This window comes from Ursus arctos, unplaced genomic scaffold, assembly GCF_023065955.2.
Source record: "Ursus arctos isolate Adak ecotype North America unplaced genomic scaffold, UrsArc2.0 scaffold_24, whole genome shotgun sequence".
Classification (NCBI taxonomy): Eukaryota; Metazoa; Chordata; class Mammalia; order Carnivora; family Ursidae; genus Ursus; species Ursus arctos.
Genome location: NW_026622919.1, coordinates 23,500,883 through 23,514,689, shown reverse-complemented (window position 1 = coordinate 23,514,689; position 13,807 = coordinate 23,500,883). Strand labels below are relative to the sequence as shown.

The 13,807-nt window shown below is 46.6% G+C and overlaps 1 protein-coding gene across 1 annotated transcript in view; it reads left to right on the top strand.

The window, feature by feature from the left end:
- The window catches only part of TTLL6 (tubulin tyrosine ligase like 6), a 38,587-nt gene extending 27,791 nt beyond the window's left edge, over nucleotides 1-10,796 (top strand). Inside the window, 3 exon segments of the mRNA XM_026513073.4 lie at nucleotides 4,982-5,348; nucleotides 5,815-6,074; nucleotides 10,087-10,796. Coding sequence (XP_026368858.2) covers nucleotides 4,982-5,348; nucleotides 5,815-6,074 — 627 coding nt within the window. The 3' untranslated portion in view covers nucleotides 10,087-10,796.
- The last annotated feature ends 3,011 nt before the right edge of the window (nucleotides 10,797-13,807 follow it).

Here is a 13,807-nt window from a genome sequence, read left to right as displayed (position 1 = left end):
TCTCTATCTCTGTCAAATAAATAAATAAAATCTTTAAAAAAAATGGTTAAGGTAGCAAATCTTATGTCTATGTGTATGTGCGGTTCTTTTTTCCTGCAATAAAAAAAAGGGTAAAGAGTATGCATTGGGATCTGGCTGCCTCTGTTTGGATCCTGGAGTCTCCTCTATGACTTGCGTCCAGTCGCTCTTATCTCCCTAAGCCTCAGTTTCCCCATCTAAAAAATATGGAATTTTGGCACCTGGGTGGCTCAGTTGGTTAAGGGTCTGACTTCGGTGCAGGTCATGATCTCAGGGTCCTGGGATCCAGCCCCCTCTTGTCAGGCTCTGCGCTCAGCTGGGAGTTTGCTTCTCCCTCTCCCTCTGCCCCTCTCCTGCTCGTGCACTCTCTCTCTGTCTCTCTCTTTCTCTCAAACAAATAAATAAAATCTTTAGAAAATGGAATTTTAATAATAGTACCTATCAGTGAATTGCTTTGAGGCTTAAATGGAAGAATGCATGAAAATGTTGAGAGTGGCCCCTGCCACATAGGATTCAGGAAGCATTAGCTGTTATTTTAATACTGCTGCGACTTCGTAAGATGGCCTTTGTTCTCTCATTAATCTAGAAGCACAGTAGTACTACTCAACTCCAAAGAGATTTTGAAAAATAAGGCAGCAACATTTTATTGTTTTTTTTTTCTTTTTTGGATTTCACGTGCAGAAGGTTAATTTAATAAAAAGCCCTGGTTCATTCAAAGCCTTTTCATCTTTCATTTATTTATTTTCCCCTTTTTTTCTCTATGCTCACCTCCCGTTCTATCCACCATCTTTTATTAGTATGTTTCCTGGCAAGTTAGGGATTTTTTAAAAAATATATGCATTTAAACTTTATTTAAATGTGACTTGGTCATTTATCTCATTCTATGACCTATTCTTTTCCTTGTTGAACCTGTTTTTTCTTTTTTTTTTAATTAAATTTACATGCATTGAAATACTCGTATCTTTTTTTTTAAAGATTTATTTATTTGTTTATTTTAGAAAGAGAGCAATGCATGCACATTGACAGTGGGGGGGCGGGGTGCAGAGGGAGAGAGAATCTCAGGCAGAGTCCTTGCTGAGCGAGGAGCCTGAATCGGGGCTGGATCTCACAACCCTGAGATCATGAGCCGAAATCAAGAGTTGGATGCTTAACTGGCTGAGCCACCCAGGTGCCACCCCCCTTTTCAAAAGTTTATTTAAGTACATCTCTACGCCCAATGTGGGGCTCGAACTCAGAAACACGAGATCCAGAGTCACATGCTCTTCTGAGCCAGTCAGGCGCCCCATAGTGCATGGATCTTAACTGTATGATTCTTTTTTTTTTTTTAAGATTTTATTTATTCGACAGAGATAGAGACAGCCCGCGAGAGAGGGAACACAAGCAGGGGGAGTGGGAGAGGAAGAAGCAGGCTCATAGCAGAAGAGCCTGATGTGGGGCTCGATCCCAGATCGCCGGGATCACGCCCTGAGCCGAAGGCAGACGCTTAACCGCTGTGCCACCCAGGCGCCCCTTAACTGTATGATTCTGACAAAGAAACGCACCCATGTAACCTATATCCCTATCATAGTATAGAAATTTCTGACCTCTCTGTAAAGTTCCCGCCTGTTCTTTCCCAGGCAATTGCCCCCCTGTCCTGTGCGTCCCTCTTCAAGAAATCCACTATCCTGACTCTAACTTTTTTGACCTTGGGCTATTTTGCCTGTTCTAGAATTTTCTATAAATGGAATGATACAGTATATATTCTTTTGTGTTTGGCTTCTTCAGCTCAATATTATGTCTGTGAGATCCATTTCACGATGTTTGTTCTTTATTGCTGAGTTATATTCTATTGTACAAATATACTGTGGTTAGTTTATCATTCTCCTGTTGATGGACATTTGGGTTGTTCCCAGTTTTTATTTTTTTATTGCTATTGTGATTAAAGTTCCTATGAACCTTCCTGTACAAGTCTTTGTGGACCTACGTTCTCATTTCCCTTGAATAACTACCTAAGAGAGGGTTGCTAGGTCAAAGGGTAGATGTATGTATAACTTTATAAGAAACTCCAAAATCTTTATTTAAAGTGCTTGTATCATGGTACATTTCAGCCAACAATGAATGAGAGTTCCAGTTGCTCCCATCTTTGTCAACATTTGGTGTTGTCTTTTAAATTTTAGCCACTCTAATGGTTATTTGTGATTTCTTTTTTTTTTTTTTTAAGATTTTATTTATTTATTCGACAGAGATAGAGACAGCCAGCGAGAGAGGGAACACAAGCAGGGGGAGTGGGAGAGGAAGAAGCAGGCTCATAGCAGAGGAGCTATGTGGGGCTCGATCCGATAACGCCGGGATCATGCCCTGAGCTGAAGGCAGACGCTTAACCGCTGTGCCACCCAGGCGCCCCTATTTGTGATTTCACATTGTGGTTTTAATTTACGTTTCTCTGATGATTAAGTGTGTTGAGCCCTTTGCCAGGTGCTTGTTGGTCATTCATAGATCTTTTTTGTTTGTTTAAGATTTATTTATTTATTTGAGAGAGAGAGAGAGAGAACATGAGAACAAGGGGCAGAGGAAGAGGGAAAGAGAATCTCAAGCAGACTCCTGGCTGAGTGCAGAACTGGACACGGGGCTGAATCTCATGACCCTGAGATCATGACCTGAGCTGAAACCAAGAGTCAGACACATAACCAACTGTGCCACCCAGGCTCCCCCATTCATATGTCTTTCTTTGTGAAGAGTATGTCAAGTTTTTGCTTTCCTCTCTTTTCAAAATTAGGATTATTTATCTTTTTATTATTGAGTTGTAGGAATTCGTTGTATATTCTGGAAACTTGCCTATTTTTTCTTTTAAAAAAATTTTTTTAAGATTTATTTATTTATTTGAGAGAGAGGTGTAAGTGGGGGAGGGGAGGGGAGGGGCTGAGAGCGCGGGGAGGGGGGAGAGAATCTCTAGCAGACTCCCCCTGAGCATGGAGCTCAATGCAGGACTTGATCCCACAATCATGAGATCATGACCTGAGCCAAAACCAAGAGTCAGATGCTTAACTGACTGAGCCACCCAGGTGCCCCAAGAGGAAAGATATTTTAAAAATATATATGTATATGGGGCACCTGGGTGGCTCAGTCATTAAGCGTCTGCCTTTGGCTCAGGGCGTGATCCCAGGGTCCTGGGAACGAGCCCCGCATCGGGCTCCCTGCTCCACTGGGAGCTGCTTCTTCCTCTCCCACTCCCCCTGCTTGTGTTCCCTCTCTTGCTGTCTCTCTCTGTCAAATAAATAGATAAAATCTTAAAAAATATGTATATATGTATGTCTGTAATATACGCACATGATACACACACACACGTATGTATATGTATATGTCATCTGATGTCATTTCTCTCTACCCTGAAAAACTCTCTTTAGCATTTACTGTAGTGCACATCTCTCTGCTGGTGATGAATTTTCTGGTTTTGTTTATTGGAAATGTCTTTATTTAGCTTTCATTTTGAAGGCTATTTTTGTTGGACCTAGAATTCTGGGTTGACATTTCCTTTTTCTTGCAGCACTTAAAAAATGTTGTTCCATTATCTTCCGGTCTTCTTTTTCTTTTTTAATGAGAAGTCAACTGTATTCATAACATTGTCCCCTATATGTAATATGTCATTTTTCTCTGGCTCTTCTCTTTATCTCTGGACTTCAGCAATTTGACTATGATATGTCTGGGTGTCATTTTTTTTAAAGGTTTTATTTTTTTTTTTTTTTGAAGTAATCTCCAGGAGCACTTGGGTGGCTCAGTCAGCTAAGCCTATGACTTCGGCTCAGGTCATGATCCTGGGGTCCCGGGATCGAGCCCCACCTTGGGCTCCCTGCTCAGCAGGAAACCTGTTTCTCCCTCTCCTTCTACCTGCCGATCCCCCGGCTTGTGCGCAGTCTCTCTATCTCTGTGTCAAGTAAATAAACAAAATCTTTAAAAAAAATTTCTTAAAAAAAATGATCTCCACACCCAATGTGGGGCTCGAACTCACCACCCAGAGATCAAGAGTTGCACGCTCTTCCGACTGAGCCAGCCAGGCACCCCATCTGGGTGTGATTTTATCCGTACTTATTCTATTTAGGATTCTTGAGTTTGTTGGTTTTATAAATTGATGTCTTTCACCAAATTTGCGGAGTTTATGACTATCATTTCTTCAATATTTCTTCAACTATTTTTTCTGCCTTATTTCATTCCTCTCTGTTTTACTATCTCTATGACTATTCTAGGTACCTCAGATAAGTAGAATCATACAATATTTATGCCGTTGTGTCTGGCCGATTTCACTTAGCATAATGTTTCAAAATTCACTCCTGTTGTAGTATGCATCCGAATTTCCTTCCTTTTCAAGGCAAAATAGTTGTCTATCCATTCATTTGTTGGTGGACATGTGGGTTATGTCCACCTTTTGGCTATTGTGAATGATGTTGCTGGGAACATTGGTGTACATACTTTTTAAAAATGAGTTATCGAATAACTCATTTGCATATTCTAATAACTAACAGTATGTATACTAGAAGCAGAAATCCTGGGTTACAGAGTATTTGTCATCTTATGTGACCGAGGGTTTCCAGATGGTTCCCCAGAAGGGCTGTACCAGTCTACATTCTCATCAACAGTGCAGGACAGTCCCTAGAGTGTCCCATTCCACCAATAGCTTTCTAATTTTTGCCAGTCTAATAGCTGCGAAATAACAGCTATTTTTCTGATGGCCAATTTCTAGTGTTTAAAATCTCTCCTTTGTTAAAAAAAAAAAAATCCCCGAAAAACCAAAAACCCAGTGGAAGCTCTGGGGACATCCCCACCATCCTCTGCCCTAGTGTTGCCCAGTCCCTGGTGAGGAAACTATTCTAACCTCATCTTTCTTGCTGCTGATGAACTTGGCTTCCTTAGTCTCTTTGTTTACATCAGGAAGGCATGGGAAGGAGCCCTGGGCTTCCACGATCTCATTTTGGACTGTTTTCTCTTCCAGCCCTTAACCTCCATAGAAACCTGCCCCGATCCCGCCACTCAGCTCTCTGACTCTGCGGAGTCTGTGTCGAGCGGGACTCGGACGACCAGCTCTGAAGGCAGTAGCCCCGAGGTCGATAAGGTGGTCTTGAAATACAAGCAGCACCACCTGCCCCAGGACCTCCTCCGGGGGCAAATACCAAAAATGTCTCTTCCAACGAAACCGCAGAGCCTCTTAGGAAGTCGGAAGCCGAGCTGGACGGCGCTGAAGAAGCACACGGGGAAGCAGCCTCTGATGTCCCAGCTGTTCACCAAGGTTCCACTGAGCGAGAAGCTCTCCCTGTTCCCGGCTTTCAGCAACCGAAAGTTGGCACCGAATCACAAGTCACGTGAGTGCCAGCGGGTCCAGGCGTGTGCCAAGAGCCTAGGGGACCTGTCTTTGTCTTTGAGGAGCGCCCAGTCTGGGCTGGTGGGGGGGAAGGTGTGCAGCCCCCTGCCCTCAGGGGGACCCCCCCGCCTGGTGGTGGAGACACAGTCCACATCCTTAGGGAGCCTCTGGTCTTACTGAAAATACAGAAAAAAGGTAAAAACAGAACGCTTTTGACAAGCACCCTGTTCGATGACTCCTGGTTGCCGTTCAGGTGAGACGCATCTGGCTGAGTGTATCAGTGGAGGGACACGGAGCATGAAAACAGGGAAGAGAAGCTCCTTGGAGGAGAGGAGCAGAGGCTGACTTTGATTCAGGAACCTGAGCTGGCTTGAAGCCAGGGGACCCCGGTGGGAGGTGCCTCGGCCAGCCATGTGTGCCTCGGCCGGCAGCACGAATGGATGATGCCAATGATTTCGCCTTTCCAGAAAACCGCAGCCTGCCCTGGGAGTGCTACTTCCGCAGCCGAAGATCTGGAGAGAAGAGGCCGCTGGGTCTGTCCTCCGTCCTGCTCCTGCACAGTCCTCCCAGCCCCGAGGTGTGTCTCAAAGATCTGCTGGTGGTGGCCACGCCAGCCCGACTGGATCGGAGGCCGGGCAGGAGCCACAGCGGCGCCGGGAGGGACCTGTGTCAGGAAGCCTACGGCCGCGGCCTGATCTCTGGCCAGAAAGCATGTGAGAGGGTCTAGGTAGGTCCGCCCACAGGGCCTTCACGTGCTGGTTTCTCTCACTGGCAGGGGCCGCATGTATGTATTTCTGGAACATCGGGCAGGTAGGTGGATGACTGGATTGATAAAAGACATCCAGGTAAGTAAACAATGAAGACCGACCTCGGTCACAATGTGCCACCCCGCCCCCATGCAATGTGTGATTCTGCAATGACCGCTCTGTCCCCACTGCTTTGGAGGTTACTTTGCTGGTCTTCCACTTATGGCTAAAACTGAGAGTCATTAACCCGGGTCCCAGAAGTAGAACCATGTCAACTGTGAGGGGTTGATTTCCACACCTTTTATTCTGTGCCAGCCTGGCCTCGGCCCAGGCCGCTTGCCCCCGAAGCTGGCCCTGTCATAACGTGCACTGAAGGGACAGAGCAACAGGACAGTGGAGCCTGAGATCTGAAAACAAAGACCTTGGAGAAGCTTTGATTCCACCGTGTGCAAGGACGGAGGAGATAGCAAGGGACCCTCCATCAGAACATCAGGGCCGCTTCTGGAAGGTGACAGGTTCCGACTAGGGGAGCTCTACGGTGCAGCTCGGTGTGAGGTACAGGGACTTGCACTGCTTGGCTGCCTTGAGCCTTTTTAAAGCATTTTTAAAAGAGATCTTATTTATTTATTTATTTGAGAGAGCGCATGAGCAGGGGGGACGGGCAGAGGGAGAGGGAGAAGCAGACATCCCACTGAGCCAGGAGCCTGACATGGGGCTCCATACCAGGACCCTGAGATTAGGAGCTGAGCCAGAGGCAGACGCCCAACCGACTGAGCCACCCAGACGCCCCAAGGCTACTCATTCTGATCGTCTCCCTCACTCCTGCTGCTAAGCAGACTGTGACCGCCAGTTTGACCCGCCCCCCTCACGCTGCAGGAGGGTAGGTGAGTGAACATCAGCCCATAGACAGCACTTTGGGTGCTTGTAAAAATGCATATCCCAGGGGCACCTGGGTAGCGCGGTTGTTAGGCGTCTGCCTTCGGCTCAGGGCGTGATCCCGGCGTTCTGGGATCAAGCCCCACATTGGGCTTCTCTGCTGGGAGCCTGCTTCTTTCTCTCCCACTCCCCCTGCTTGTGTTCCCTCTCTTGCTGGCTGTCTCTCTCTGTCAAATAAACAAATAAAATCTTTAAAAAAAATGCATATCCCAGGGCCTGCTTCCAGAAATTCTGATCCAGCAGGTCCTAGTGGGGGCCCAGGAATCTGCATTTGAGAAGGTCTTCTCCACGATTCTAATGCCCTTCTCACCACCCTCAGAGAAAAACTGAGCCTGATGTTTCCCAAACTTCCCTGACAATGTGAATCATGGTCGGGTGGGGGGGCTTGTTAAGCCTACAGTTTTCTGGGTCACACCCCTGAAAATCCTGACACAAAAGGCTTGGGATGAGACCCTGGGAATCTGTCTCTTGATTAAGTATCTCAGGTGTGGTAGTGAAGACTGTCCTGCATCTAGACCAGGCTTGGGTGGAGGAACCTGTGACAGCCAGGCCTGACCTGTGGGCCTTTTATTGGGACAAAACTCTCCGATCCTTATGGAGGTCAAACTCACCATTACTATCTTTGGTTTGCAATTTTCCAGTACTAAAATTAAAAAAAAATTTTTTTTAAAGATTTATTTATTTATATCACGGAGAAAGAGAAAGCACCGAAACGAAGAGTTGGAGGCTTAACCGACTCTGACACCCAGGCGTCCCCATACTGGCACTTACGGGACTGGGGACTCAACACCAGGTCTGGGTTATGGTGAGCTGGAAACAGGGAAAGCTGCTCGCTTAGCTGAACCTCTGACATCAGGTGTCCCTCTTTGTGTCATTCTTTTCTTTTTAACTTATTTTATTTAAATTCAGTTAGTTAACTGGGGCACCTGGGTGGCTGAGTCGTTAAGCGTCTGCCTTTGACTCAGGTCATGATCCCAGGGTCCTGGGATCGAGCCCCGCGTTGCATTCCTTGCTCTGCGGGAAGCCTGCTTCTCCCTCTCCTTCTGCCCCTACTTGTGTTCCCTCTCTGTCTCTCTATTTCTCTTTCAAATAAATAAATAAAATCTTTAAAAGAAATAATAAATTCAATTAGTTAACATATAGTGGATCCTTGGTCTCGGATGTAGAGCTCAGGTACTCATCTGTTGTATGTTACACCCAGCGCTCATTTCATCATCTTTGTGTCATTCTTTAGCCAAGTCCAGCTTAGGTTCAGACCCCTGAGAAACTCGGAGATTTTCTTAGCTGAGAAGTTTTTGATATTTTCTCCTAAATGAGTAAAAATAAGTTCAACAGTAAAGATAAATAGGTGGATAGTTCTTTAGAAGAGACTTGTTTCCCTGGCTCTAATTTCTAAGAGCAGTTTGTCATACGGAGTCTCCTATTACAGACATTTACTACCGTGGTGGACAGTGGCCGAAAGCACTGACTTTTTAATGAATATTAATGATGGTCATAGTTGCCCCTTCTTGGGTAGCCTACCATCTAAGTGGCAGAACACGTCTACATATATTTTTTTTTATCAAATTTCATTCCCATCACCATTGTGCCCTTTAGAAAAGAAAAAAAATGGAATCTCAAAAAGGCCTAACCTTTGGGAGGTCCCAGAGCTTTTATGTGGCAGAGCACGGATTTGAGTCGGCTGGTTCTGATTCCCAAACCATACCATCTCTCTTTCCAGTGGCATTTTTAGTAGTCTTCTGTTGGAGCTAAGGGCGTAGTAAATAGCTCTTCAGTGAAGGCATTTCTGCAGGGAGCAGAGGTAGCCAAGATCAGGCGGGGCCTCTTAGAATGCCATGTGGAGTCACCAGATCTCAGAGCTGGCCCTCCGCTCTTATGTCAAATGATGGCTTCTAAAAATCCCCAATTCATCAGTCCACAGAAGACTGACATGTACAAGGCAAGGTCATAAAATCTCGTTGCGTACAGGGCAATGCCCGGCTATCGACGCATTGATTTACAAATGGAGGATGATGTGGCAGAAGAATAGAGCTTCTGCATAATAAACAATGGTTGAATGAAAGAAGGAGAGTAGAGCAGAGGTCTCAATGATGGATCATGGGCTCTCCTGGTCAGTGTAATACCTTCCACACATCAAGTTGAGATACCCCGTCTCATGTAATCCTCAGGTCAATGCTGTGAAGTTGGCAAGAAGACATCATTACTTTATCCTCAATTTGCAGATGAAGAGAATCAAGGTTTGGGGACAGTAAATGACTCGCCCAACCTCACATGAGTGATGGGTTCTGGACAAAGAGCATGATGGTCTTCCATCGTGACCCATGTGAGGAAGGGGGCCCTGACAAATTCCTCCATGATTCTACATAAATCACTATAATCGCAGCATCCTTCCTCTGGATCCACTTTCACAGCGGGTCGGTCAATGAGCCCCGGGTTTCAGATCTGTCAACAATTGAGTTTTAAGGACTAAATAGCGCATTTTGTAGATTTTAAGATGATTAAAAGCTTGCTCAAGTGGGGTGCTTGGCACCCTACTGAACAGAGGGTAGCTGGAGTGATGATGATGGTCATGAGCGTGAGGACGGTAATGACACTGCGTTGATGGTGACGAGCCCAACAGGGACTGAAGCACGACACACTTGCTCTTGGTGTCCTAAAAGCTCTGCATACACTCTCTCAACCCTCAGAGCAACTCTATGCGGTGAGTGCCATTGTAATTCTCTGTCAAACGAGAAAGCCAAGAGTGAGAGAGGTTAAGTAATTTGCACGAGGGCACTCAGAGCTCCTACACCTGAGCACGTGACCACTACTGCTTCTTGTCTCTGACCAGCCATCTTGGCTGCCCTTAAATGGTCCATATCAAATGTCTGGCGCTGTAAGGATGTGGGAAGATGAATGGTGCGCACGTAAAATGAGTTTCTGGTGACTGTGGCTGTGGATCACTTGAGTGCCTCCTGACCTACTAGACAGGATGGTGATGACAGTTAATCGACCTGAATATTCTAGAGGCCAATTTAAAGGAAAATCTAAGAAAAAAATTTTTTTTTTTCTTTTCAGAATCAGACTGGATATCTGCCATTTTCCCTCCTTTCCACCTCTTCCTCCCAGGAAATGATTTATCTTTTCTTAAAGTGTCTACAATGTCCATAGAGTCAACTGAAAGTTTTATTTCCTCATCTAGATATCCTGGTCTTGTAACTACCTTCCATGAACACCACTGGGCCAACAGCCTTGTCTTTTGTGCCCTCCCAGTTAGCTTACAGTGCTGTAGGACCATGACTTCTGAGACGTATTGGTGCTGCCCCAGGACACACCCCAGGTGCCCCAGAAGTGGCATTCCTATGGGTCCCTCAACTGGCACCATCATCCAGAACACTCCTCCCAGGTAAAGCAACGTGAGGGGAGGCGTGTTTCAGAGAAGGACTCAACGTTTCCAGGAATCCAAAGCCTTCAGGTCTGTGTCAGTTGGTTTTCAACCCCAAAGAGAAAAGACAGAGAAAGGGTGAGGCGTGATGGAGAATTCGAGTCCTGAGTAAGGGAATTGGGACAGGTGTCACTTTACCGGGTACAGACCAGACCACCTCCCACCTGAGCCACCTCAGGGCCCAACACCTTTCTGCTACCTCCCTTACCAGTCCACATCCACATCAATCTTGCTGATGAAGAAGTGAGGTGAGAGTACCCAGCCTGCAGGTGTTTCTTCCACCAACCTGCAGACATGACGCATCTTCCCCTGAAGGGTACATTAATAAAATAAATTGCCATGCTCAATGTCGGGATGGTGAGACTGATCCTTTAGTGAGAATGGGAAGGCGGATGTGGGAGAGAGAGTTCTCCTGAGCACTCCTCATTAAGAAAGCTCCAAATTTCCCGAACATGCGTCAGGAGCCTTTGAAGAATTTCTTTGGATGAATGGGTAAGCCCTGCCCTCCTTGCTGGGAGCCGTGGCTGCCATGTGTCTGCCCAACGTCAACCCTGGCTAAACTCCAGGCATAACATTTCATTTTGCCAGTTCATTCTCTACCCTCTCCAAGAATGTGATCCAAGACTTTGCCTCACTTGCTCTTTCTGAGTTAGATCCCAGGAATGAGCTTTGGAGGAGGAGTATGGGGCAGGGGTGGGAGAAGGGTGAGATCTGAAGTCGAGAACCGGCATCACAATGTTGATTCGGCTCTGCTTTATGAAGTCCTAATGGGATGAGTTTCTGGCCTGAAGGATGTCAGGGGATTCTGGGATACTCAAAGCCTACGGTACTCCTCTCTTAATTATCCAAAGTAGTGAGTGGAGAAGCCATTTGTGTCCAGCTCTGAAGCACACATAAACACAACACCTTCATGTCCACCTAGGCCTGGTTTTCAAGGACTCCTGGTGTAGAGTTCTTCTTAGTAAGTAAGTCAAGGCCCACATGGATGGCAGAAGAAGGAAGCCTGGATTACAACGAGGGAGACGAGAGAAAAATGAACCCTCCTGGGACACCTGGCTGATTCCGTTGGTGGAGCATGTGACTCTTGATCTTGAGGTTGTGAGTTTGAGCCCCATGTTGGGTATAGAGATGACTTAAAAAAAAATTAACTCTCCCTTTGCCAGCCCTTTCCCAATGCCATTTAGAAGCCTCCAGACAGACTGATTCGAGGCCAGTTTTTCCATTGTCATTATCAGGTTGCTATAGATTATAGTCTGGACCACACAAAAGCTGTACGACTTGCTGAAATGGGGCTTTCTAGAACCTCTACATCTCTCCCCTTTTCTCCCTAGTCACCAGCCCCAGCCACTCAAGGTTCCTAAGCTGATAAAAAGGAAGTCTTAATAAGGTGAAGTTAGAATTATTTGTCTTTCTAGGGGACAATGTGGTGCCAGCACCCTTGATCCTAGAAATAGGCCCAGCTTCATGCACATGCTAGCTGTGTAGTCTCACAGGGCTCCACACCTAGAAGGGCCCTGCCCTTGGTTAAACACTCTGTTATCACCCTCTTGAGATTCTGAGCATTTTGTGAACGAGGAGCCCCGCATTTTCATTTTACACCCACCACATCATGTGGCCAGTCCCGCTTAGAGACTTCAACAGGTCTGGGTTATCCAATGAGAAGGCAAAATGGCAGGCCCCATGTACCTCCTGCCTGTTTACCCACAGGGCTATGCAGAGCAATGGTCTGCCGAATCCTTGTGGGGGACAAAAAATGCTTGTGGCAGACCTTGCCCCCGTGGAGTGTGCAATGGAGTAAGGCAGGTCCACAGACAGCTGGCCTGAGTTAAGGGCCACTAACAAAGAGTGTCCTTAGTTGAGAAGGAAATACCCTCACACCAGCTGAGAGGATCAAGTCCCCTTCTTCAGAGGAGGTGATATGTGGGATGGCAGGAAAAGATAAATACGATCTTAAATTGCTTCAAAAAGATTTATTTTAGAGCGGGGGAGAGAGACAGAAGGAGAGGGAGAAGAGAATCTCAAGCAGACTCCCCGCTGAGTGTGGAGCCTGAGGTGGGGCTCGATCCCACGACCCTGAGACCATGACCTGGGCTGAAACCAAGCCTCAGGTGCCTAACTGACTGAGCCACCCAGGCTCTCCACAATATGATTTTTAGAAGTGGATATGAGGTGTGGTATGAGGCATACCGGTCTCGAAGAAAACAAAAGCAGCCCTGAACGCAGTCGAGAAGGAAAGTCCAGTCCAATCTGGCTGGATCTGAAAGGAAAATTGGGAGGTGACAATGGGAAGATAGTGTGTGAGACCGTAATGGAGACCCTGGTGCCGTTGTTGATTTCATCCTCGTGATGGTGAACTTGTTTATGTGTCTGTCTCTCTGCGGGGCCGTACCATGTCTTTAAATCTTTATATCCCCTGCTTTTAGCCTAGTGCCCCGGACACGATAAAAATTCAGTAAATGTTTGCTGAATGAGTGAATATTGAGGGTCTAAAATGTTTTATTCTGGGAAGTGTTTACATAATTCAGTGGAAAACCACTGGAGGTTTTGAATGGGGGATTTTAGCATTAGAAAGTTGAATCTGGTAGGAAATGGTAGAATGGATGACTGGCAGGTGGAGAGACCCAATGGGGGAGAGTGGTTAGGAGGCTTCTATGGTGGCCTGGATTTCAAGCCCTTGGAACCCCCCTTTAGGGTGGCAGGCCACGGGAAAGAGAAGGAGGCAGGCGAGAAAAGCCCTGTAGAGCTGGGACATCACAGCTGAGTGAATGGAAGGGAGTTGAAAAAGGGAACAACAATGACAGCTTCAAAAGAGCTGAGTCCTGTGTCTGGGTAGCGCAGTTGGTTAAGCGTCCAACTCTTGATCTCAGCTCAGGTCTTGATCTCAGGGTCTTGAGCTCAAGCCCTGCATCGTACTTCACGCTGGGCACGGAGCCTACTTAAAGAAAAGAAAAGAACAGAGTCCCCTCAAAGAAAATAGAAACATTGGGAGAAGGAGCTTTGGGGGGAATGGAGATCAGAGCATCCGTTTTGTAAAGCAGGTGGGTGAATTCCTGTCCCCAGATGTATTGAAAAGAGCAGCACTGAAGGAAACCCCTCCAAGTGCAAAAATTATTTTCCTGAAGACCAGATGGTTAAAAATAGCCGTCTTGGACGGGGCAGGTTCTCCAGGCTCAGAACTACCTGGGCCGCTGAAAAGACATGTGGGCTCCCATCCCCTGAAAACCAGAGTAGTCATTCTGGTGGAGGGCGTCGACCTGGATTAGAAAGCTCCCCCAGAGGGGCGCCTGGGTGGCTCAGTCGTTAAGCGCCTGCCTTCGGCTCAGGGCGTGATCCCGGCGTTATGGGATCGAGCCC